The sequence below is a fragment of the Heterodontus francisci genome, chromosome 13 (genome assembly GCF_036365525.1).
Source record: "Heterodontus francisci isolate sHetFra1 chromosome 13, sHetFra1.hap1, whole genome shotgun sequence".
Taxonomy (NCBI): Eukaryota; Metazoa; Chordata; class Chondrichthyes; order Heterodontiformes; family Heterodontidae; genus Heterodontus; species Heterodontus francisci.
Window position 1 is genome coordinate 114,243,194 of NC_090383.1, and position 23,005 is coordinate 114,266,198.

A 23,005-nucleotide genomic window follows, 5' to 3' on the forward strand; every position below is an offset into this window, starting at 1 on the left:
TTGTAGTGTAATATACATAAGCTGTTGCTGGGTAGATGTATATGGACCTTAAGTATCATCACAAGATGTGATGTCACGAGTCTGAACCCCCGTGTTGCTCGGTGTTAATGTAGATGCCTTAGAAATAAGACCCCATAAATAAACTCCTGTTACTTTGACCCAAAGTCGACTATCCTCATTTAGTATTAACAGCACATTGACCAGTATAGTACAGGGGTAAGAAAATATATGGAGCTGGAATTAATTGGCCTTCTCAAACTGGATTCAATGCACAGCTTTTACAGCTCACTTTACAGGCCTCAACCTCTCTTTCTGAAGACACTGACACGCTGTGTTACAGCTTAGAAAGGTGCCAGCCACTATCTGGTTTTGGCCAAATGATTATTCCACATATCGACGTCTGGGCCATGACTGCTGGATGAGTATTCAATTTCTCATCAAATAGCGACCTGGGACAATTTTCCTGTTATATTTACAGTGTTGCTAATGCATGAAATCTTTCCTCCCCTGACCCCACCTGCCAATGTCATACGACATAGCAATCTTTTTCTTATTCACTTATGGGATGTGGGCATGGACATCACCAGCAAGGCAAGCATTTATTTCCCATCCCTAAACACCCGAGAAGGTGGTGAGCTGCCTTCTTGAACTGTTGCAGTCCATGTGGTGTAGGTGCATCCACGGTGCTGCTAGGAAAGGAGTTCCAGGATTTCGACCCAGCAACAGTGAAGGAACGGCAATATAGTTCCAAGTCAAGATGGTCTGTGACTTGGGGGAGAACTTGCAGGTGTTCTCATCTGCTTGCTACACTTGCCTTTCTAGGTGGTAGAGTTCGCAGGTTTTGAAGATGCTGTCAAAGATGCCTTGGCGAGTTGCTGCAGTACATCTTGTTGACTGTACACACTGCTGCCACTGTGCGCCAATGTTGTAGGGAGTGAACGTTAAAGGTGGTGGATGGGGTGCCAATCAGCAGGCTGCTTTGTCCTATATGGTGTTGAGTTTCTCGTGTGTTGTTGGAGCTGCACCCATCCAGGCAAGTGGAGAGTATTCCATCACACTCCTGACTTGTGCCTTGCAGAGGATGGACAGGCTTTGGGGAGTCAGGAGGTGGGTTACTTGCCATAAAAAACACCCACCCTCTGACCTGCTCTGAAAGCCACAATATTTATGTGACTGATGCAATTAATCTATATCTCCATTTGAGTTATAGACAGTTACTCAGAATCTAATGGGGCAATGCAATATAGATTTCCACAGGCATCTCCTCACAGTAATTTCAGAGCGGTGTTGTTTTGTATCATTGCACCCCCGCCGCCGCCCCCCCCAGGAATTAAAAAGTTGACAAAAGAACACATGCAATAACAAGTAAAGAGAGAGACTGCAGGATGCTGAGGTACTTGGGTGTCCTTGTACAAGAATCACAAAAAGTCAACATGCAGGTACAGCAAGTAATTAGGAAGGCAGATGGAATGTTGGCCTTTATTGCAAAGGGAATGGAGCATAAAAGTAGGGACGTCCTGCTGCAACTGTACAGGGCATTTGTCAGACTGCACCTAGAGTACTGTGTACAGTTTGGTCACCTTTTTTAAGGAAGGACATATTTGCATTAGAAGCAGTTCAGAGAAGGTTCACTAGGCTGCTTTCTGGAATGAGGAGTTTGTCTTATGAAGAAAGGTTGAGCAGGTTAGGCCTATACTCATTGGAGATTAGAAGATTGAAACATATAGGATTCTGAGGCAGCTTGACAGGATAGATACTGAGAGGATGTTTCCCCTCGTAGGGGTATCTAAAACTATGGGGCACAGTTTCAAATTAAGGAGATGAGGAGGAATTTCTTCCCTCGGAGGGTCATGAGTATTTGGAATTCTCTTCCCAGCGAGCAGTGGAGGCTGTCATTGAATTTATTCAAGGCCGAGTTACACAGATTTTTGATTGACAAGGGAATCATGGGTTATGGGGGGCAGGCAGGAAAGTGGAGTTGAGGCCACAATCAGGTCAGCCATGATCTTAATGAATGACGGAACAGGCTCGAGGGGCTCAATGGCCTGCTCCTGCTCATGTTATGTAACATAAATGTAAAAAATGTAAATACAGCAAATTTAATATCAGCAAAAAGCTGTTAAAATTCATAGCACTGGTCACATAGCTCCACAAAACCCTCGGGAAAACCTCGTCAGAAATAAAAAGGGAAAAAAAGATAGAAAATTGTACAGTCTTAGCCAGAAATAGTTCTGCTCATCACTGTACCTGAGCATTTCGCGGTTCTTCCAGTAGGTGGCAGACTGTGGCTTTGGCACACGTTCCATAAAGTTCACCAGCTCTTCCATGAGAAGCCTGTTCCAGAGAACAGGATGGGAGGAAAATATAACAATTGAAATGTCAATTAGAATGGAAATGTACTTAGCTGTATTGTGATACTGCTGCAGCAGGTTCAGGTAGAAGGACCCATCCCTGTTAGATTTCACCTGACCCGTGTAGCTTTCCAACACTAGTATTTCACTTCAATTTCCCAATATATTACTGGATTACTCTGCAGAGAGCCAGCATGGACTTGATGGGCTGAATGGCTTCCTCCTATTCCACAGGTCAGTCAGGGATATTCCATTTGGCATGGGATAGCAAAATAAGTGGGAAGAAGTACAAGCAGAAAAGCATATTCAAGCTAGACGTCAGAAAGGATTACTTAACAGAGAGTGGTTGTGTTTTAGAACAGCTTAACAAGGTTAAGTAGTTCAGCTCTATTGTTGGTCTTGTAAAGAAATACATTATTTGTTACAACTATTAGCATAGCAGGAGAGCAGAATAGATGGATCCATAATCTTTTTCAGCCTTGAGATTTTCTGATGATCAGTGTTATATGGACCATGATATACTTTTAACATTCATTCTTGGGATATGGGCATCGCTGGCAAGGCTGGCATTTATTGCTCATCCCTAGTTGCCCTCGAGAAGGTGGTGGTGGGCTGCCTTCTTGAACTGCTGCAGTCTGCGTCATGAAAGCATGGCCACAGAGTTGTCAAGCAGGGAGATCCAGGATGTTGACCCAGTGCTGATGAAGGAACAGCGATACAAATGTCCAAGTCAGGATGGCATCTGACTTGGAGGGGAATTGTACAGCATAGGAAGTTAGTCTGCCTTTCGAGCCTGTGCTGGCTCTTTGAAAAGACCTGTCCAGTTAGGCGCACTCCCCAGCTCTTTTCCCATATCCCTGCAAATTTTTTTCTCCTCAACAATATATCCAATTCCCTTTTGAAGGCTACTATTGAATCTGCATCCACCACCCTATCAGGCAATGCATTCCAAACCCTAACAGTCATTGCATGAAAAAATGTTGCCTCAGGTTCTATTGCCAATCACCTTAAATCTGTGCTCTCTGGTTATTCAGCCTTCAGCCACTGGAAACAGTTTCTCTTTATTTATTCTATCAAAATCATTCATGATTTTGAACACCACTATCAAATCTCCTCTTGCCTTCTTTGCTCTAAGGAGAACGACGTCACCTTCTATTCAATAACTGTAACTCTCATCCTTGGAATCATTCTGCTAAATCTCTTCTGTATCCTCGACAAAGCCTTCACATCCTTCCTAAAGTGTGGTGCCCAGTATTGGATACAATATCCAGTTGGGGTCGAACTAGTGTTTTATGTAGGTTTAGCACAATATCCTGGCTTTTGTTCTCTATGCCTCTACATAAAGCCCAGGATCCCACAGGCTTTATTAACTACTTTGCCTTGTCACCTTCAAAGATGTGTGCAGAACACCCTCAGGTCTCTCTGTTCTTGCACCCTCTTTAAAATTATACAAACTTGGTGGTGGAGGTGGCGTTTCCCATGCACCACAGCCTTCAGAGGAAGATCAAGTTGGCCCTTCACAGGTTCTCCCTCGAATAGCTCCTTTGAGAAAGTTACCAGTAGGCAGTACGTGGGTTAGTACTCCAGCCAGGGTCAACATCATCAGGGGAGGATAGACGCGCAGTGGTTAGCACCGCAGCCTCACAGCTCCAGCGACCCGGGTTCAATTCTGGGTACTGCCTGTGTGGAGTTTGCAAGTTCTCCCTGTGTCTGCGTGGGTTTCCTCCGGGTGCTCCGGTTTCCTCCCACAGCCAAAAGACTTGCAGGTTGATAGGTAAATTGGCTGTTATAAATTGCCCCTAGTATAGGTAGGTGGTAGGGAAATATAGGAACAGGTGGGGATGTGGTAGGAATATGGGATTAGTGTAGGATTAGTATAAATGGGTGGTTGATGGTCGGCACAGCCTCGGTGGGCCGAAGGGCCTGTTTCAGTGTTGTATCTCTAAACTAAACTAAAATAAGGAATGAGAGAGAATAAAATAATTTTTAAAACACCTCAGAAATGCTTACCTTCCGATCTGCATTGTGGGTTCTGTGGAATATACTGTCCCAGTGAAGCCAGTGTGTTCTGTGATGTACGGCAATGCCATCATACAGTGATAATTTGATATCAGGATCACATCTACAGTGGAAAGGTCAAGCAACTCTGTCTGCAATGGAGGTTGCAAAGTATTTTTTAGAGGAATGCAGCTACAAAGTGAAACAGACTACACTGTAAAGGACAATACTGTTTGCACACTCTGCTTAAAGAGGAAGGAGTATTTAAGGGAAATGCACTCTCCCAATGTCTTTTGCATAAAAATGTTATATTCCTAAAGAAAAACCCCAATAGGGCCCCACCCTCCCATTCCTTTTGCTCTTGGTTACTCTGGTGTCATGAATGGCAAGGATAAAGCTCACGCTTTTCAGAGCAGCTTCAGTAATTTTCACCACAGTCCCAACATCAGACTGGCCAGATACTGTCCTGCAGCTGTCTAACTGCTATGAGCAAAAGAAGCAATTAATGAATGGCAGCCTGGAGAAATTGTTACTGCTAGAGAAGCCGGTGTGAATGGGAGTCCACTGCTTTGCTACTGAAGAAACCAGGATGAATCTAATGCTTCACAAGTGACATCAGACAATCACTCTTTCTCATGTCACCTCACCTACCCAGACACAATGTAATTTTATTTACCTCAGGTAGGCAGAATTCTGGTACAGAGTCAACAAACACTCGGCCAGCACAATCTTTCAGCTCCTACAGCAGAAACAGCAAATTAGTACTGTTAAAATCATATGTAAGATATTACAAGTAAATATTGAATTGGTTATGAATGACTGAGGTAAAAGCTGCGCCATATTCGCAGAGTTTAATCCCCTTCCCACTTTGTGAAGTCAACATGGGAGCATCCCAAGGTTCCATCCTTAATCTCCTCTTCTGCCTTACCTGCATGCCGTCACTCAGTGGTGTCACCATAGGGACAGAGTCACCCCATGTGCATGCTGCCAAAACTCTACATTTGCACCTCCCTGCCACTTCCTTTGACTTCACGATAACCATTGTGCTGTCAGACATGATGAGAATCCACAAGAACTGTCTTCCAATGCATCATTTTTTATCCTGTGTCTCTTGTTAAAAATTCGGAGTACCTGATCGCAACCGGAGTGTTATAGGAACTTAGGAGTAGGCCATTCAGCCCCTCAAGCCTATTACATTATTCAGTGGGATCATGACTAATCTACATAAAAACATAAGAAATAGGCACAGGAGTAGGCCATTCAGCCCCTCAAGCCTGCCCCGCCATTCAATAAGATCATGGCTGATCTGTCCCAGGCCGCAACTCCTCTTTCGGGCCTGCTCCGCATAACCCTCGACTCCCCAAGATTTCAAAAAATCTACCTACCTCCTCCTTAAATACATTTAGTGACCTAGCCTCCACAACTCTCTGAGGTAGAGAATTCCAGAGACTCACCACCCTCTGAGAGAAGAAATTCCTTCGCATCTCAGTTTTAAATGTGTGCCCCCTTATTTTGTAACTATGTCCCCTAGTTTGAAATTCCCCCACCAGTGGAAACATATTCTCAACATCTATCCTGTCAAGCCCCCTTAGAATCTTATATGTTTCAATAAGGCCACTTCTCATTCTTCTAACCTCCAATGAATAAAGGCCTAACCTGTTTAGCCATTCTTGATTAGGCAACCCTTTCATCCCAGGAATCAGCCTAGTGAACCTTTTCTGAACTGCCTCCAATGCTAGTACATGCTTCTTTAAATATGGGGACCAAAACTGTATGCAGTACTCCAGGTGTGGCCTCACCAACGCCCTGTACATTTGTAACAAGACTTCCCTATTATTAAACTCTAACCCCCTAGCAATAAAGGCCAAAATTCCATTTGCCTTCCTAATTACTTGCTGCACCTACATGCTAACTTTTTGTGTTTCATGTACAAGAACACCCAGATCCCTCTGTACTGCAGTATTTTGTAGTCTTTCTCGATCTAAATAATAATCCGCCTTTTTATTCTTCCTACCAAAGTGGATGACCTCACACTTTCCCATAGTGAATCCATTCCCATCTGTATCCTAACTCCATTTACCTGCGTGGCTCCATATCCCTTAACACTCTTACCAAACAGAAAATGTTAGATTTGAAATGATTAATCGAGCTAGTATCTACTGCTTTTTGTGGGAAAGAGTTCCATACTTTTACCACCCTTTGACCGAATAAGAGTTTCCAAACTTCTCTTGTGAATAGCCTAGTCTGATTTTAAGGTTATGCCCCCTATTTACTCTATTAATTTCTTTCATAATCCTTAAAACCCCAATCATATCACCCCTTAACCTTCTATATTCCAGGGAATAAAAGGCTAGTTTAGGTAATGCATCCTCATAATTTAACCCTTGGAGCCCTGGTAACATTAAGCACTCCTTCCAAAGTCAATATATCCTTTCTAAGGTGTAGTGCCCAGAACTATACACAGTACTCCAGATGTGGTCAAAACAGGACTTTGTATAACTGTAGCAAACCCCACCCAACCCCCCTCCAACATTTTATATTCTTGCCCTCTAGAAAGCAACAGGTGCATTTCAGGCACTTCCATTGGGAAGGAGGCAGAATCAAAAATGGAAAGGTGCCTTTATATTGCTGCTGTGTACTTCCTATTGACTGCTTATAGAGAATTTACAGGTGGAAGTGCCAGGCATAATCTCCAGGTCTTTCTCTTTAGTGGAAATGATATACATCACTGGAGACACCAGGGAGGGGGAGAGAGAGACACACACACAAATAACTCAACATTTTCTCACCCAAATTAAGGAAAAAGAAAAAAAAATTTGTGAATAATTATGATCAGTATTCAGCATGAATTTTCTCACACTTGGAAAGTGCACAGCTCCTACTATACCTTTTCTAGCATGGTATTTCCATCTTTTGAAATCCAGCCTGGTAGCTTAGAAAGTCTTGGGCTTAGGGAGAAAAACAAACATGGTTTAAAAAAATACCTTTGTCCCGATCAAAATGTTTTCATTTATATTGTAATGATGCTTAAAGGCCTCTTGATAAAAGCACCATTGGTCAGAGACTGGTACTTGTAATACAGCAGTGAGGTGACCAGAGTTATACTGCAGAGTGCTGAATCACACTCTGCAAAAGAATTACAGAGCTCTGTGCATGCACCCTTGTAGCCACATGCAAAGGTCTCTTCACCAACACCTGAACACTGGTTAAAGTTTAGCATTGACCAGAAACTGAACTGGACCAGCTACATAAATACTGTGGCTACAAGAGCAGGTCAGAGGCTGGGAATTCTGCAGTGAATAACTCACTTCCCAATTACCCAAAGCCTGTCCACCACCTACAAGGCACATGTCAGGAGTGTGATGGAATACTCCCCACTTGCCTAAATGAATGCAGCTCCAACAACATTTAAGAAGCTCAACACCATCCAGGACAAAGCTGTCCACTTGATTGGCACCCTATCCACCACCTTCAACATTTACTCCTTCCACCACCGGTGCACAGTGACAGCAGTGTGTACCATCTACGAGATTCCCTGCAGCAACTCGTCAATTCCTTCGACAGCACCTTCCAAACCTGCGACCTCTACCAACTAGAAGGACAAGGGCAGCAGATGCATGGAACGCCACCACCTGCAAGATTTAATTTGCTACATAAGCACTACAATACTACATTAAAAAGTCAAGGAGGTACTGAAAAGTGCAGACTTCAAGGTGATTTAACTGAGGTATTTAAAGCTATGAAGGTAACAGCCTACATTTGTATGAACAGACTATCTGAATAGGATAGGTTATGGAAAACAAAGTGTCATCACGTGTATAAGTTATGAAAGCATAGGATTAGGTTAGACATCAAGTGATGGATTTGCTGCAACAATTCAAAATGAATCTAGACAAGTTCTTTGCTGTGGTTAATAGCACTATGGATAACAGGTGGGTCTGATGTAGTGTATGGACCTCACAGACACTATGATCTCCTGGAACTTCTTTTGATCACCTCTGGAAATCAGATAGGAATTCCCCAAAATTTTTATTCCCTGAAATGGTCTAGGATTTGTTAACTTATTCTTGCCTCTCCCAGGAGGTTATATGGCTGTTGGTAGACAAGGCCACTGGAGGGACACGATGCCGAGTTCCATCATGACTGTTTGGGACAAGATCCATGGACCATCCAGTCTTCTCTTATTCACGCCTTCGTATGTCCCTCACACGTGAGCACAGACAGTCAGCGTCAGCAGGCTATTTGACTATAGATAGCATTACATCCAAGCCCCAAGCCTAATCCATTCATCATTCATGTCCACATAGGAAGAGTTTCCAGATTGGAGGGTGGGGTCACTGGATATTGATTTGAAGAGCTATTAGTGTGAAGGAATCCAGCCATAGAGGGGTCATAAGGTTAAAAGCATTACTTTTCTATGAACGAGGGTTAAAATCTTTTTTAAAAAGGATTCATCTTCCTAAAAAGGTTTAAAAAAAGTTCATTTCTATAATACTAAAAGCCTCAGTGATAAAGCTTGCCTCATTTTAGAACATAAAGGCAGTTTCTGATAAGACGGATCTGCTTATAATGTCACAAACCTCACTAAACTGTAAAACATTGATAACATAATTTTGAAATTGTCACAAAAGCGACCATAGTGTAATGGTTGATAAGATGGTTTTATGCTGACAGCCCTAAACCACAGTCAACTGAATTTTTGACCAAACTAACCAAACCCAAAAACGGAATTATAGTCGCTTGGTAGTACAGGACTTGAGTATTGCTGAAAAAAGAGACAAAGCTTTTTGTCTCGTACACATCAGGACAGACACAAGAATGCCAAATTTCAAAGGAAGCAACAATTTACATTACATGAGAAAATGGTGGTGATTGGTCAAGGCATTGCCATGGAGAATGCACCAGGGAACTATTGTCCCCTACGCTTTTGTTTAATTCAAAATAGGCACAAAGCCTGGATATGTTCCTGTTCACTGCAGAGGACAAGTCCCTGTGTATGAATACACATACAAACATACAAATTAGGAGCAGGAGTAGGCCACTCGGCCCTTTGAGCCTTCTCCGCCATTCAATAAGTTCATGGCTGAACTGATCACTCCACATTTCCACCTACCCCAGATAACCTTCCACCCCCTTGCTCATCAAGAATCTATCTACCTCTGCCTTAAAATTATTCAAAGACTCTGCTTCCACCGCCTTTTCAGGAAGAGAATTCCAAAGACTCACGATCCTCAGAGAAATTCTTTTCCTCATCTCTGTCTTAAATGGGCGGGCGACCCCTTATTTTTAAAGTGACCCCTAGTTCGAGATTCTTCTACAAGGAGAAACATCCTTGCCACATCCGCCCTGTCAAGACCCCTCAGGATCATATGTTTCAATCAAGTCGCCTCTTACTCTTCTAAATTCCAGTGGATACAAACCTAGCCTGTCCAATCTTTCCTCGTAAGACAGCCCCCCCCATTCCAGGTATTAGTCTAGTAAACCTTCTCTGTACTGCCTCCAATGCATCTATATCCTTCCTTAAATAAGGAGACCAGTACTGTACACAGTACTCCAGATGTGGTCTCACCAATGCCCTGTATAACTGAAGCATAACCTCCCTACTTTTGTATTCAATTCCCCTCACGATAAACAACAATATTCTATTAGCTTTCCTAATTATGTGCTGTACCTGCATACTAACCTTTTGCGATTCATGCACTAGGACACCCTGATCCCTCTGCATCTCAGAGCTCTGCAATCTCTCACCATTTCGATAATGCTTCTTTTTTCTTCCTGCCAAAGTGGACAATTTTACACTTTCCCACATTATACTCCATTTGCCAGGTCTTTGCCCACTCACTTAACCTATCTATATCCCTTTGTAGCCCCCATATGTCCTCTTTGCAAGTTACTTTCCTACCTATCTTTGTGTCATCAGCAAATGTAGCAATCATACCTTCATTTAAGTAATTTATATAAAGCTTCCAGCAAGTGTGACGGAAATCTCACATGCCAAATGGAAAATATTAATTTTGTTGCATGGAACTTTGCCTAAGACCTTTACTGGACATTATTACAAATAACTTTAAAAAAAACAGAATGCAGCCAAAATGGTCACGAATTTGCATGTGAAAAAAAGTGAAGAATCAGCCGAAGACAGAGGTAATTACCCAGTCTAGCCATAATAATAGGGGGGTTCTCTGATTAAATTACCTAGAATGATTTTGACAAAGTTGATAGTCAAAAGCCATTGACACCCATTGACTTTGAAAGAGCCAAACCCCCACTACCAAGTACGTCTGAATTTCAAAAATCCTTCCAGAAGGTGCTGTTTCAAACAAAGAGGTGGTCACTTGACATGACTACCTGTGTAACTCATAGTTTGTGAGTTGTGCCTCAGAAAGCAGACAGTAGCTGAATTGCAGGGAAGCAACATCTCTCTCTCCCTCTCCAGCAAAGTCCCAGGGAAGCCTTGGCTGCAGCAAAACCTCAAATCTACAGATCCTCACAGTCAGCAACAAAGAGGACGGATAAAGCCTCTCTTCGACCTTCTGGAATCAGAGAAGCAAACCCAAATTGTGCATGTGGTTCAGCGAGAACTTCAAGACTTTAACTTCAACTAAATACACTGGGACCCAGTGACAATGAGACCCAGTATTTAAATCCCATTAAAAAAAAAATTCATTCATGGGCTCTGGGCGTCGCTGGCCAGGCCAGCATTTATTGCCCATCCCTAATTGCCCTCGCGAAGGTGATGGTGAGCTGCCTTCTTGAACCGCTGCAGTCCATGTGAGGTAGGTACACCCACAGTGCTGTTAGGAAGGGAGTTCCAGGATTTTGACCCAGTGACAGTGAAGGAACGGCAATATAGTTCCAAGTCAGGATGGTGTGTGACTTGGAGGAGAACTTGCAGGGAATGATGTTCCCATGCATTTGCTGCCCTTGTCCTTCTAGTTGGTACAGGTTGTGGGTTTGGAAGGTGCTGTCTAAGGAGGCTTGGTGAGATTCTGCAGTGCATCTTGTAGATGGTACATACTGCTGCCACTGTGCGTCGGTGGTGCAGGGAGTGAATGTTTGAGGATGGGGCACCAATCAAGCGGGCTTCTTTGTCCTGGATGGTGTCGAGCCTCTTGAGTGTTGTTGGAGCTGCACCCGTCCAGGCAAGTGGAGATTATTCCATCACACTCCTGACTTGTGCCTTGTAGATGGTGGACAGGCTTTGGGGAGTCAGGAGGTGAGTTACCCGCCGCAGGATTCCTAGCCTCTGACTTGCTCTTGTAGCCATGGTATTTAAATGGCTACTCCAGTTCAGTTTCTGGTCAATGGTAGTCCTAGGATGTTGATAGTGGGGGATTCAGCGATGGTAATGCCATTGAATGCCAAGGGGAGATGGTTAGATTTTCTCTTGTTGGAGATGGTCTTTGCCTGGCACTTGTGTGGCACGAATGTTACTTGCTACTTATCAGCCCAAGCCTGCATATTGTCCAAGTCTTGCTGCATTTCTACACGGACTGCTTCAGTATCTGAGGGGTCGCGAATGGTGCTGAACATTGTGCAATCATCAGCGAACATCCCTACTTCTGACATTATGATTGAAGATGGTTGGGCCTAAGACACTACCCTGAGGAACTCCTGCAGTGATGTCCTGAAGCTGAGATGATTGACCTCTAACAACTACAACCATCTTCCTTTGCGCTAGGTACGATTGCAACCAGCAGAGTTTTCCCCTTGATTCACATTGACTCCAGTTTTGCCAGGGCTCCTTGATGCCTTACTCGGTCAAATGCTGCCTTGATGTCAAGGGCAGTCACTCTCACCTCAACTCTTTAGTCCACATTTAAACAAGGCTTTAATGAGGTCAGCAGCTGAGTGGCCCTGGCAAAATCCAAACTGAGCAGGTTATTGCTAATCAAGTGCCGCTTGACAGCACTGTCAATGACACCTTCCATCACTTTACTGTTGATCGAGAGTAGACTGATGGGTTGGATTTGTCCTGCTTTTTGTGTACAGGACATACCTGGGCAATTTTCCACATTGCCAGGTAGATGCCAGTGTTGTAGCTGTACTGGAACAGCTCGGCTAGGGGCGCGACAGGTCCTAGAGCACAGGTCTTCAGTACTATTGCTGGAATGTTGTCAGGGCCCATAGCCTTTGCAGCATCCAGTGCCTTCAGTCGTTTCTTGATATCATGCAGAGTGAATTGAATTGGCTGAAGACTGGCATCTGTGATGCTGGGGACTTCAGGAGGAGGCCGAGATGGGTCATCAACTCGGCACTTCTGGCTGAAGGTTGTTGCAAATGCTTCAGCCTTATCTTTTGCACTGATGTGCTGGGCTCCCCCATCATTGAGGATGGGGATATTTATGGAGCCACCTCCTCCAGTTAGCTCTTTAATTGTCCACCACCATTCACGACTGGATGTGGCAGGACTGCAGAGGTTAGATCTGATCCATTGGTTGTGGGATCGCTTAGCTCTGTCTATTGCATGCTGCTTACGCTGTTTGGCACGCAAGTGGTCCTAGGTTGTAGCTTCACCAGCTTGACACCTCATTTTGAGGTATGCTTGGTGCCACTCCTGACATGCCCTCCTGCACTCTTCATTCAACCAGGGTTGATCCCCTGGCTTGATGGTAATGGTAGAGCGGGGGATATGCCGGACCATGAGGTTACAGATTTTGGTTGAGTACAATTCTGCTGCTGCTGATGGTCCACAGCGCCTCATGGATGCCCAGTTTTGCATTGCTGGATCTGTTCGAAATCTATCCCATTTAGCACGGTGGTAGTGCCACACTACACAATGGACTGTATCCTCAATGTGAAGACGGGACTTCATCTCCACAAGGACTGTGCGGTGGTCACTCCTACCAATAGTCTCATGAACAGATACATCTGCGGCAGGCAGCTTGGTGAGGATGAGGTCAAGTATGTTTTTCCTTCTTGTTGGTTCCCTCACCGCCTGCCGCAGACCTAGTCCAGCAGCTACGTCCTTTAGGACTCGGCCAGCTCGGTCAGTAGTGGTGCTACCGAGCCACTCTTGATGATGGACATTGAAGTCCCCCACCCAGAATACATTCTGTGCCCTTGCCACCCTCAGTCCTTCCTCCAAGTGGTGTTCAATATGGAGGAGTACTGATTCATCAGCTGAGGCGGGGGGCAGTAGGTGGTAATCAGCAGGAGGTTTCCTTGCCCATCTTTGACCTAATGCCATGAGACCTCATAGGGTCTGGAGTCGATATTGAGGACTCCCAGGGCAACTCCCTCCCGATTGTATATCACTGTGCCATCACATCTGCTGGGTCTGTCCTGCCAGAGGGACAAGATGTACCCAGGGATGGTGATAGTCATGTCTGGGACATTGTAAGATATGATTTGGTGAGTATGACTATGTCAAGCTGTTGCTTAACTAGTCTGTGGAACAGCTCTCCCAATTTTGGCATAAGCCCCCAGGGGCTCGTAAGGAGGACTTTGCAGGGTCGACAGGGCTGGGTTTGCTGCTTTCATTTCCGGCATCTAGGTCAATGCCGGGTGGCCTGTCCGGTTTCATTCCTTATCGACATTTTAGCGGTTAGGTACAATTGAGTGGCTTGCTAGGCCATTTCAGAGGGCACGTAAGAGTCAACCACATTGCTGTGAGTCTGGAGTCACGTGTAGGCCAGACCAGGTAAGGACAGCAGATTTCCTTCCCTAAAGGACATTAGTGAACCAGATGGGTTTTTACAACAATCGACAATGGTTTCATGGCCATCATTAGACTAGCTTTTGCTTTTAATTCCAGAATTTTTTGTGTTTATTAACTGAATTCAAATTCCACCTTCTGCCATGGTGGGATTAGAACCCATGTCCCCAGGGGAATATCTGAGTCTCTGGATTACTAGTCCAGTGACAATACCACTACGCCCCAATAATCTGGTTGAAACTCGTCTGGAGGACAGTAATCTCAACTGGTTCCTTTCCTTTAGGGATAATTAGATCACTCCTTCAGACCCATTCAAGTGTCTTTGGGATCTGTCTTTCTCAATTTAAGTTGAGAGTGACCATCTGAGAAGCAGGGCTGATCCAGGCTAGGATTATAATCCACTACACTGGAAAATTGCAGAGATTTTCCCTTATTTCTCATGTAGAAATTTCAGGCTATTGTGGACAAGTTTTGATACTCCCTGTAGCCTAAATCAGATTGTTAAATTGTTTCATTTCAGTACTCGATTGTTTTACAATTGTTAGTCACCACTCCCTCCCGAGTTTATGTGGTTAGCATTCTTCCCGCCTCCCATTTTGTGCTGGTACTTCTTGCCCCTGCACATCCTCATTCATGTTACCACTCAAACAACCCCCACTCCCCCACCCCCAGTTCACACTGGCACTCCTTTCACTCCACTGTTCCAAAGGATTGAACTTCTCTGTACACTGCTAAGCACAGTTCCAGCTCTTGCAAAAATCAGGGGCTTTTTTGCCCACCCAGTACAATCCCACTGGAAAAACAGCAGCAGCATCAGGTAGGAGCAGGACAATATTTGTGGCGCGGTGGATTTAGTGGGGAGTACATGAGAGACAGGATTTTCATATATTTTGTGTTTACAAAACACTGCAGCCATGGCCCACAGCTCCAGCAATCAGCAGTGGGAACACGGGCTGATTTTTGTTAGTTGGAGCCTGGGGTCCCTGATTTTCCACCCTTATCGTTACCCAGTTTAGCTACTGTAATTCAGAAGAGACTGGGGCTTTAACCTGGGGCGTTTCTAGTATGTACATCACAATTTTACATCAGTTGATGTGTATTTGACAAAATGAATCATCTGTGGAGCCTCTGTGATTTACAATTTTAAATGTCACCTAGAAATGTTAAGAAATTCAATCAGAGAAGCTTACCTGTGGACAAGTGGCAAAGGCAGGAAGTGGAGGGCTGAGGTCATATCTAACCCACAGTCCAGCATGATGGTGGTGGACTTGAACTTCAGGATATTGCATGGCAATGTCGGATGACCAGACAAGCAGTACTAAGGGAGGAAGCAAAAGAACAGGATTTCATTCCTCAAGGAAACATACAAACACATATGAACACAGAGAAGCAGTAATAAGAATAAATATACTTCTCCAATTAAAGGTGACCACTTAGCCCATTGGAACTTCCTGAATTAAGTCCCCAATTGGCTGGAGCAACTTGCTGGTTATAATTTATTTTAAAAACCAAATAGATTCCAGCTAGCAGTGGTATCATTTCCCACACCTGCCTCCCCAAGACATTGAATCTTGCAGGTTATTGATCCAGTCGTTACTCAGTGGGCACCCGGTCACTTGCTTCAGTGGCTGTTAGACAGCAATCACCAACAACCTGCATTTATATAGGCACTTCACAGAATGGAAGGAAAATAAAATGGATGTCAATTCAAAGGAGGAAATATTAGACGGGGTGAGCAAAGGCTTGGTCAGGGGTGGGCTTAAAGGAAAAATGAAAGCTGGAGAGAAGCTGTTTACGAAAACTCTCTGCTGGTTGGAGTCATACCTAGCACAAAAGAAGATTATTGTGGTTGTTGGAGGTCAATCATCCTAATCCCAGGACATCGCTACAGGAGTTCCTCAAGGTAGTGTCCTAGGCCCAACCACCTTCAGCTTCATCAATGACCTTCCCTCCATCATAAGGTAAGAAGTGGGGACGTTCACTGATGACTGCACAATGTTCAACCCTGTTCGCGATTCCTCAGATACTGAAGCAGCCGATGCCCAGATGCAGCCAGACCTGGATAACATCGAGGCTTGGGCTGATAAGTGGCAAGTAACATTCGCGCCACACAAGTGCCAGGCAATGACACTCTCAAACAAGAGAGAATCTAACCATCTCCCCTTGATATTCAATGGCATTACCTTTGCTAAATCCCCCACTATCAACACCCTGGGAGTTACCAAGGACCAGAAACTGAACTGGACCAGCCTCATAAATGCTGAGGCCACAAGAGCAGGTCAGAGGCTAGGAATTCTGTGGCGTGTAACTCACCTCCTATCTCCCCAGTGCCTGTCCACCATCTACAAGGTACAAGTCAGGAGTGTGATGGAATACTCTCCACTTGCCTGGATGGGTGCAGTTCCAACAACACTCAAGAAGCTTGACACCATCCAGGTCAAAGCAGCCCGCTTGCTTCCAAACAGCACCTTCCAAACCTGCGACCTCTACCACCTAGGAGGACAATGGTAGCAGATGCATGGGAACACCACCACCTGCAAGTTCCCATCCAAACCACACAGCATCCTGACTTGGAACTACATTGCTGTTCCTTCACTGTTGCTGAGTCAAAATGCTGGAACTCCCTTCCTATCAGTACTGTTGGTGTACCTACACCCCAAGGACTGCAGCGGTTCAAGAAGACCTTCTCAAGAGCAATTGGGGGTGGACAATAAATGCTGGCCTAGTCAGTGACACCCACATCCCAGGAACGAATAAAAAATGTATTCCAAAGTATGCTCTAGGCAGGGAAAAGCAAGGTCAACAGTGTGGGGAATAGGGTGTCCAAGTCAACATTTATCTCTACATTACTAAAGCATATTATCTGGTCATTATCACATTGCTGTTTCTGGGATCTTACTGTGCGCAAATTGGGGAACCCGTTTCTTACATTGGAACCGTGACTAAACTTTAAAAGTCCTACATTTCCTGTGAAGCACTTTGGAACGTCCTGAGGTCATGAAAGGCGCGGTATAAACTCAAGTCTTTCATAACAGCACAGAAGGAGCCCAAATGAAAGTTAACAAAAAGCAGTTGGATACAGTGATGAGGGGGGAGGGGAGGAGGGGGGGGGGGCGATACTTTGGGCCCTTTTGCATGGATGATTTAGGAGGGCACCTTCCTCATCCTTTTCGGTCTTGTTAAGGGATGAAACTCAAGAAAAAGAGGCCTTTCGGCCCATTGAAGCTAAACCCTCCTAGCCGTCTCCCCAGAACATCCAGACGCACATTAGAACCACCGCCAAATAGTCTCTACCTCTACAAATTTGTCCAGATTATTCCACACATTAATCGAAGTAAAGTAGCCTCTCTCCTTACAGCTGTGTTAAACTCATATTTCCATGCATGTCCTCTTGCTCCTAGTTGTCTACCTGCACTCACAACCATCCCACAATAAGCAGACTTCCTTGAGAATACTCCCCAATCAGATTTAAAATAAAAGAAGTCCGGTTGAAATTCCTCACCAGCTTCATCCTCCCCTTCAAGCAGCAAGAACCGTTTCCATGGAGAGCTTATTTTCCCCCCTCACCTCTCGCCAGGAGGTCAAATGTCAAAGTTCAAGGGGTCGGAGACGAGCGCCGGCGGGGGGGGGCTGGGTGTCTCACGCATGCGCTGACCGGCCGGCGCAGGGCAGGGCGGGATGTGTAGTCCCGCGCTGACCTCACGGGCGCCAGTCAGACTGCGGGGGGTCGGGGTCATTAACTACAAGTCCCAGCGGCCCCCGCGAGCGTGCTGGTGTCGGCCTGTGAGGGAGGGAGTGAGTGTCGGGCCCTCTCTGTGGGAGTTTGATGTTGTTAATCATGGCGGGTGTGAAGCAGACAAAGGCGCTGAGGCTCAATCCTGAAGTGCAGGTTTAAAAAAGTTTCTCGTGTGCTTTTAAAAAAAATATATAAATGAAAGAGTTACCTCTTTTTGGAAGAAAAAGGTCTGGTTATGTTTAAATGGATGAGGCTATTTCCAGTAATCACAGAGCAAGCTGAGAAGGTGGTAAGTGCTTTATTTATTTCTGCTGAGAGAGAAATGGAGGCTGTTTGTTTATTTTTATGTGTGGGAAGTGATCTTAAGTGTTGTTTTAACTTCAGGTCACTGTACAGGATTTTATGTTCTATATATATATATATATATATATATATATATAATGTGTGTGTGTGTATCTTGCATTGAATCAACTCAGGGCTAGCGAACAGAACTGTCAAATTTTAAGGAAAATGCAGATTTATAATCAGGAAGATGACACTTGTTTAAACGCAAGCAAAGGTGCTCATGTTTTTCTTTTCCATAGTGCAATGCATCGATATAAATAAGTGGTATTTAAAAAGAAAAGAATGAATGTTATTTGAAATGTGACATTTCTCAATATAAGGTCTCAGTGATGTTGGGAAGTTAGGATTGGTCCTCTCAAGACTCTCACAAGTGCCTTGCATGCGAGTAAGTTTCAAGTGGACTTGAACTACCTGATCTTGCTGTACTAGGGTGACTTATGACAGGTTTCCATGTGAAGTCATTAAAAATATGTGTAACTAAATTTCTCAGGTCTTCTATACTTTGCAAAGGATGATATCATGCAATGTTATCACCACTCGTTTAAAGCTGCATAAGTTATGGTAAAGATCATAGGTGGCCTGATATTCTTTCATTGTGACTTTTGACTTTCTATATTGTTGTGCATTGTGTGATTTACATCAGAGTTTGCATAGTTTTATTGTGAACCTGCCATAGCACTTAGATAGCTTGAAAGTTGAAGTCTGTGCTTGCCATCACTCTGTTATATTTAAATTGAGGCTGTGCAATGGATTGTTCCTCATTAAGTATCGATATAAAGGATCACATTCCCAATAAATGTAATTTTGTAACGTAGCTGGATATCTTGAAGCATGCTTGAAAAACTGGGTTTGATTTAAATTTGGTGCTGATTTTCTCTGGCTTATTTCATCTAGATGTTGTATATCTAAATGACAATAGCTGAATGCAGTTGAGTTCCTTATTTGTGAGGTAGCTGTACAAACTTGACTGAATGGAGTGGCAATGGTGGTCACATGTGGCTTTGTAAGAATGGCTGAAAACACTTGAGTGAACAAGTGACAAAATTAGATCTGCCCAGAAATACCACATTTAAAGGAAAACTTTTCATCAGGCTGCATTAGAGATGTTTTTGTTTTTGTCTCTCCACGGTCTCCCTTGTGGCGCACCACAATTCTGAGTTTCTAGCTCATGTATGAAGTTCTGTGAAGAGCAGGATGGTAACATCCTTCATGCCATCACAGAATTCCATGGTGCAGATTCCAACAGAATCAGGGTGGCAGAAATATCTTGCCTAGAAGCAAAGTTTGTGAGAATGACTTGAGATTGGTTTGTTCCTGTAAACAGCAATAAATTATAGGAACATAAGATGAAGCCAGGGATGAGAAAAGACCATTCAATTCACTGAGTTAGTCCTTAATCATTTTAACTCGCCCAGTGAGCATCCAACTATATCTTCAATTCTGCAATGTCTTCAACTCCTATCTTATGTGGTGGATCCAAATATTTAACACCCTATGAGTAAGGAGATTTTTTTCCTAAGATCTTTCCATCTTTCAGTTGGAGATATTACACTGAGGCCCTGTCTTCCCTCTCAGGTGGATCTAAAAAATCTCATGACACTATTTTGAAGAAGAGCAGGGGAGGTATCCCGGCCAATATTAATCCTTCGATCGACATCACAAAAACAATTTATCTGGTTATTATCACATTGTTTGTGAGAGCTTGCTGTGTACAAATTTACTGCCATGTTACCTATATTACAATAGTGATCATGCTTAAAAAGTACCTCATTAGCTGTAAAGCACTTTGCGACAACCTGAGGTTGTGAAAGATGCTATATAAATGCAATTTTGTTCTTTTGAAGTGTGGTTGTCAGGATTTCACACGTTGTTGGAACTGAATTCTGACGAGTGTTTTCTGGAGCTTCAGCATAACCTCTGGATTTATACCGCTATCTTCTGGCGATACATCTCAACATTCTGTTTGCTTTTAATTATTTCTCCACATTTTCTTGACATTGAGTTGTTACTGCAGGCTGTTTCCATAGGATACATATGTTCCAGTGATCAAAACTTGCATTTGGTGGTGTTAAATTCCATTTGCTAGTTACCTACAAAAGTATGACTTCTTCTGCAAAACCCTTATTGCAGTTCTCTTTATTTCAGTGTTGTCTGCAAATTTAGCAAGCTAACAATTTGTTCCTTTGCCGCTCCAATATCGGGTCAAAGCAAAGATTTCTGTAACCAGTTTTTACTTCCTCCAATGTAGCACTATGCCTCTTAGGAGTACATTATTTCCTATCTTTTTGTCCAGTTTCTTATCCAGTTTCTCAGGGTTTCCATGTATTGTAGTTGAACTAGTAGTCTTTCAATTAGAAATTTGTCAAATGTTGTTTGGGAGAATGCAAAGCCTGGCACCTTTCATGTTCTCAAGATGTTCCAAAGCACTTCACAGCAATATACTTTGGAAGTATAGTCACCGTTATTTTATCAGCAAATGTGGTAATCAGTATGTGCACAGCAAGATCTCACAAACCACAAATGTGACAAATAGCTATTTTTAATTGCGTTAGTGGGAAGAGAAATGTTGGCCAGAACAACAGGGGAACTCATCCACTCTTTAAATAGTGCCATGGGATCTTTTATATCCCTGAGAGCTGCAATGAAGTAGCTGAATCCACTAAAGATGGGTAAAGGAGGAATCTGTCTTCAGATGCTGCTATTTCTGTTTTTATTTCAAGTTTTCAACCTTTAGCATTTTTCTTTTAGCGCTGTCAGCTGAATCCTGGGTTTGGCCTCTCCTTAATTACTCAGTCCGGTGCAGGCAAAGCCCATAGTTATTGTTTGGTCTTGTCTGCGAGATGCTTGTAGGATTAGAATCTCTGATTTGTGGGCTTGTGGTGGTGAGTTTAGCAGGTTGTCTGCTGCTTCAGTTTGCCATTAGCCGACTGAAATATGGTTTCCAGTGTATTATTAAGTCTTAACATTTGGTGCAGTGATTTTACATAAAATTTAGAGCACAGAAACAGGGCATTAAGCCCATTGTGCCAGTGTTAATGCTGCACATGAACTTCCTCCCACCGTGCCTTATTTCACCCTGGCCTATCTGAATATCCTTGTTTGCATTTAAGATATGGAAATGATTTCTCAGATAAGAATTGAACCTTGTGAAGGAAGTTCCTTTATATACAGAATGCTGGAGATGTCAACACTAGCTGATTTAGTATCTTGACTGATTTTCTCTTTCCATTTTTCTCTCTGTCAAGAACACTAGTGTTGGGCACAGATGCCAGCAGACTTCCAGTACTTTGTCCAGTGGTTGTCTTTCAATTGTGAGCTTGAAAAACGTGTCAGCAAGCTATGTGCCCATAGGGGCAGGACAGCTGAACTCATTCCTGTTGTCATGTGCAGTTTTCAGCAGTTGCAATCAGAACGGGGAATCCCCTTGCCAACACCGTCAAAGCAAATTAGTCAATCATGTCCTCTTTGTGGAACTTTGTCCCTAAAATGCCCTCCCTATTTGCCGACGTAACAATCACGACACAAAAAAACTCATTTTATGTAAAGCACTTTAAGATGCTTGAGAGTTTTGTGGCGTTTCTACTGGATGTGCAAAGCCCATTTTCCACTGTACATGCACTGAAGAACCAACTGCTAGAGCTGTTGTTTCTCAGTGAAATTACTGTTTGTGTTTATCCTCTCTGTCTGTAGTGCTCTCAGACATCTTTGGAGCTTCCTGTGGGAAGAATGACTGGGCAGAACAATCAAATAAATATCAGTGGCACCAATATACAAGAGATGGTTCCAGGAAGGAGCATGAGCAAAACAGTTACAAATGCAGTCATTCGAGGGGTTGGGGCAATATTTACCATACAGTCCAATAGCCCTGGATACTTCGTTGCATCTGAAGTACTGGGATAAGGGACATATTATGTAACCCGGAAAAAAATTTACATGGGGAGGGAGAGCAACATCATGGTTCATGTGGGAGCCAAAGATAAAAAAAAGTATGAATTTAAATGATCAGGAAACAAGTTTTAGGAAGAATAGGACTTAACAGGTGACAATCTCAGGACTGCTTCCCCAGCCATATGCTGAATGGAGAAAAGACTGAAGTAAGTGCAAGGGGCACCTAGACAAAAATCATGGGAACAGGTGTGGACTGTTGGAAAGATTAGCAAAACAAAGGCAATTAAAATATTGCAATGCACAGAGTGAGGGAAACAAAGTGGGAGAAATTAATTTACATGAAGATCTAGACTCAATTGCAATAACAGAGCCCATCTGCAAATTGGCAAGAAGTGAAAAATAAACCCATTGAGATCTAATATATTTAGGAGCAATAGAAAAGATCACAAAGGAGCTGGAGTGGCTGTAAAAAAAAAAGGAAATGAATGACGTAGAGAGGACTGATATAGACAAAGTAAAGGATACAGGCAGATTCAATAAGGTTGGAGCTGAAAGATTTATTTTTATTTTTTTAAAAGAACTTATTACAAAGTGCCAGAACCTAACAGGATGCATCCACAGACCCTAAGGAAGATACTGAGCCCTAAAGCTGATATTTAAAGGTTCTATTGTGTGGATAGTTACTGCAGATCTCCAAATTGTGGGAAGGAACTGTAAGAGGAACTCTGCAGTCAGACTAGAGAAATGAGCAAGAATGACAGGGTTAATGTTGTGGGAGATTTTAATTACCCACTTATCTATTAGGACAGAATGAGGCAGTAAGTGGAGAAAATAGGAATAGAATTCTAAAATGTATAAAAGATTCCTTTCTCAAGCAGTATATTAGTGGTCCTGTTGTAGATCTAGCTTTGGGTAATGAAATAGATCAGGGAGATGAGCTGAATGTGGACGAGCACTTTGTAAATAGCGAGCCAATACAATAAAGTTCTAGATTCAACTAGAAAGGGAAAAAGTCAGTGCAAAACCTAG

The 23,005-nt window shown here is 43.4% G+C and overlaps 2 protein-coding genes across 8 annotated transcripts in view; one reads left to right on the forward strand and one right to left on the reverse strand.

Moving 5' to 3' along the window:
* Positions 1-17,590, reverse strand: part of ints9 (integrator complex subunit 9) — a 37,176-nt gene extending 19,586 nt beyond the window's left edge. Inside the window, exons 1-6 of the mRNA XM_068045485.1 lie at positions 17,510-17,590; positions 15,198-15,325; positions 7,237-7,297; positions 5,026-5,088; positions 4,362-4,501; positions 2,248-2,334 (exon numbers count right to left, since the gene is read on the reverse strand). Of these exons, the coding sequence (XP_067901586.1) occupies positions 2,248-2,334; positions 4,362-4,501; positions 5,026-5,088; positions 7,237-7,297; positions 15,198-15,325; positions 17,510-17,518 (488 nt within the window). The 5' untranslated portion in view covers positions 17,519-17,590. The remainder of the gene's footprint in view (positions 1-2,247; positions 2,335-4,361; positions 4,502-5,025; positions 5,089-7,236; positions 7,298-15,197; positions 15,326-17,509) is intronic.
* A 204-nt stretch (positions 17,591-17,794) lies between these two features.
* Positions 17,795-23,005, forward strand: part of LOC137376611 (homeobox-containing protein 1-like) — a 28,826-nt gene continuing 23,615 nt past the window's right edge. For all 7 annotated transcript variants that reach the window (XM_068045493.1, XM_068045487.1, XM_068045488.1 and 4 more), the window contains exon 1: positions 17,795-18,032. The gene's annotated coding sequence lies outside the window, so the exon portion shown is untranslated. The remainder of the gene's footprint in view (positions 18,033-23,005) is intronic.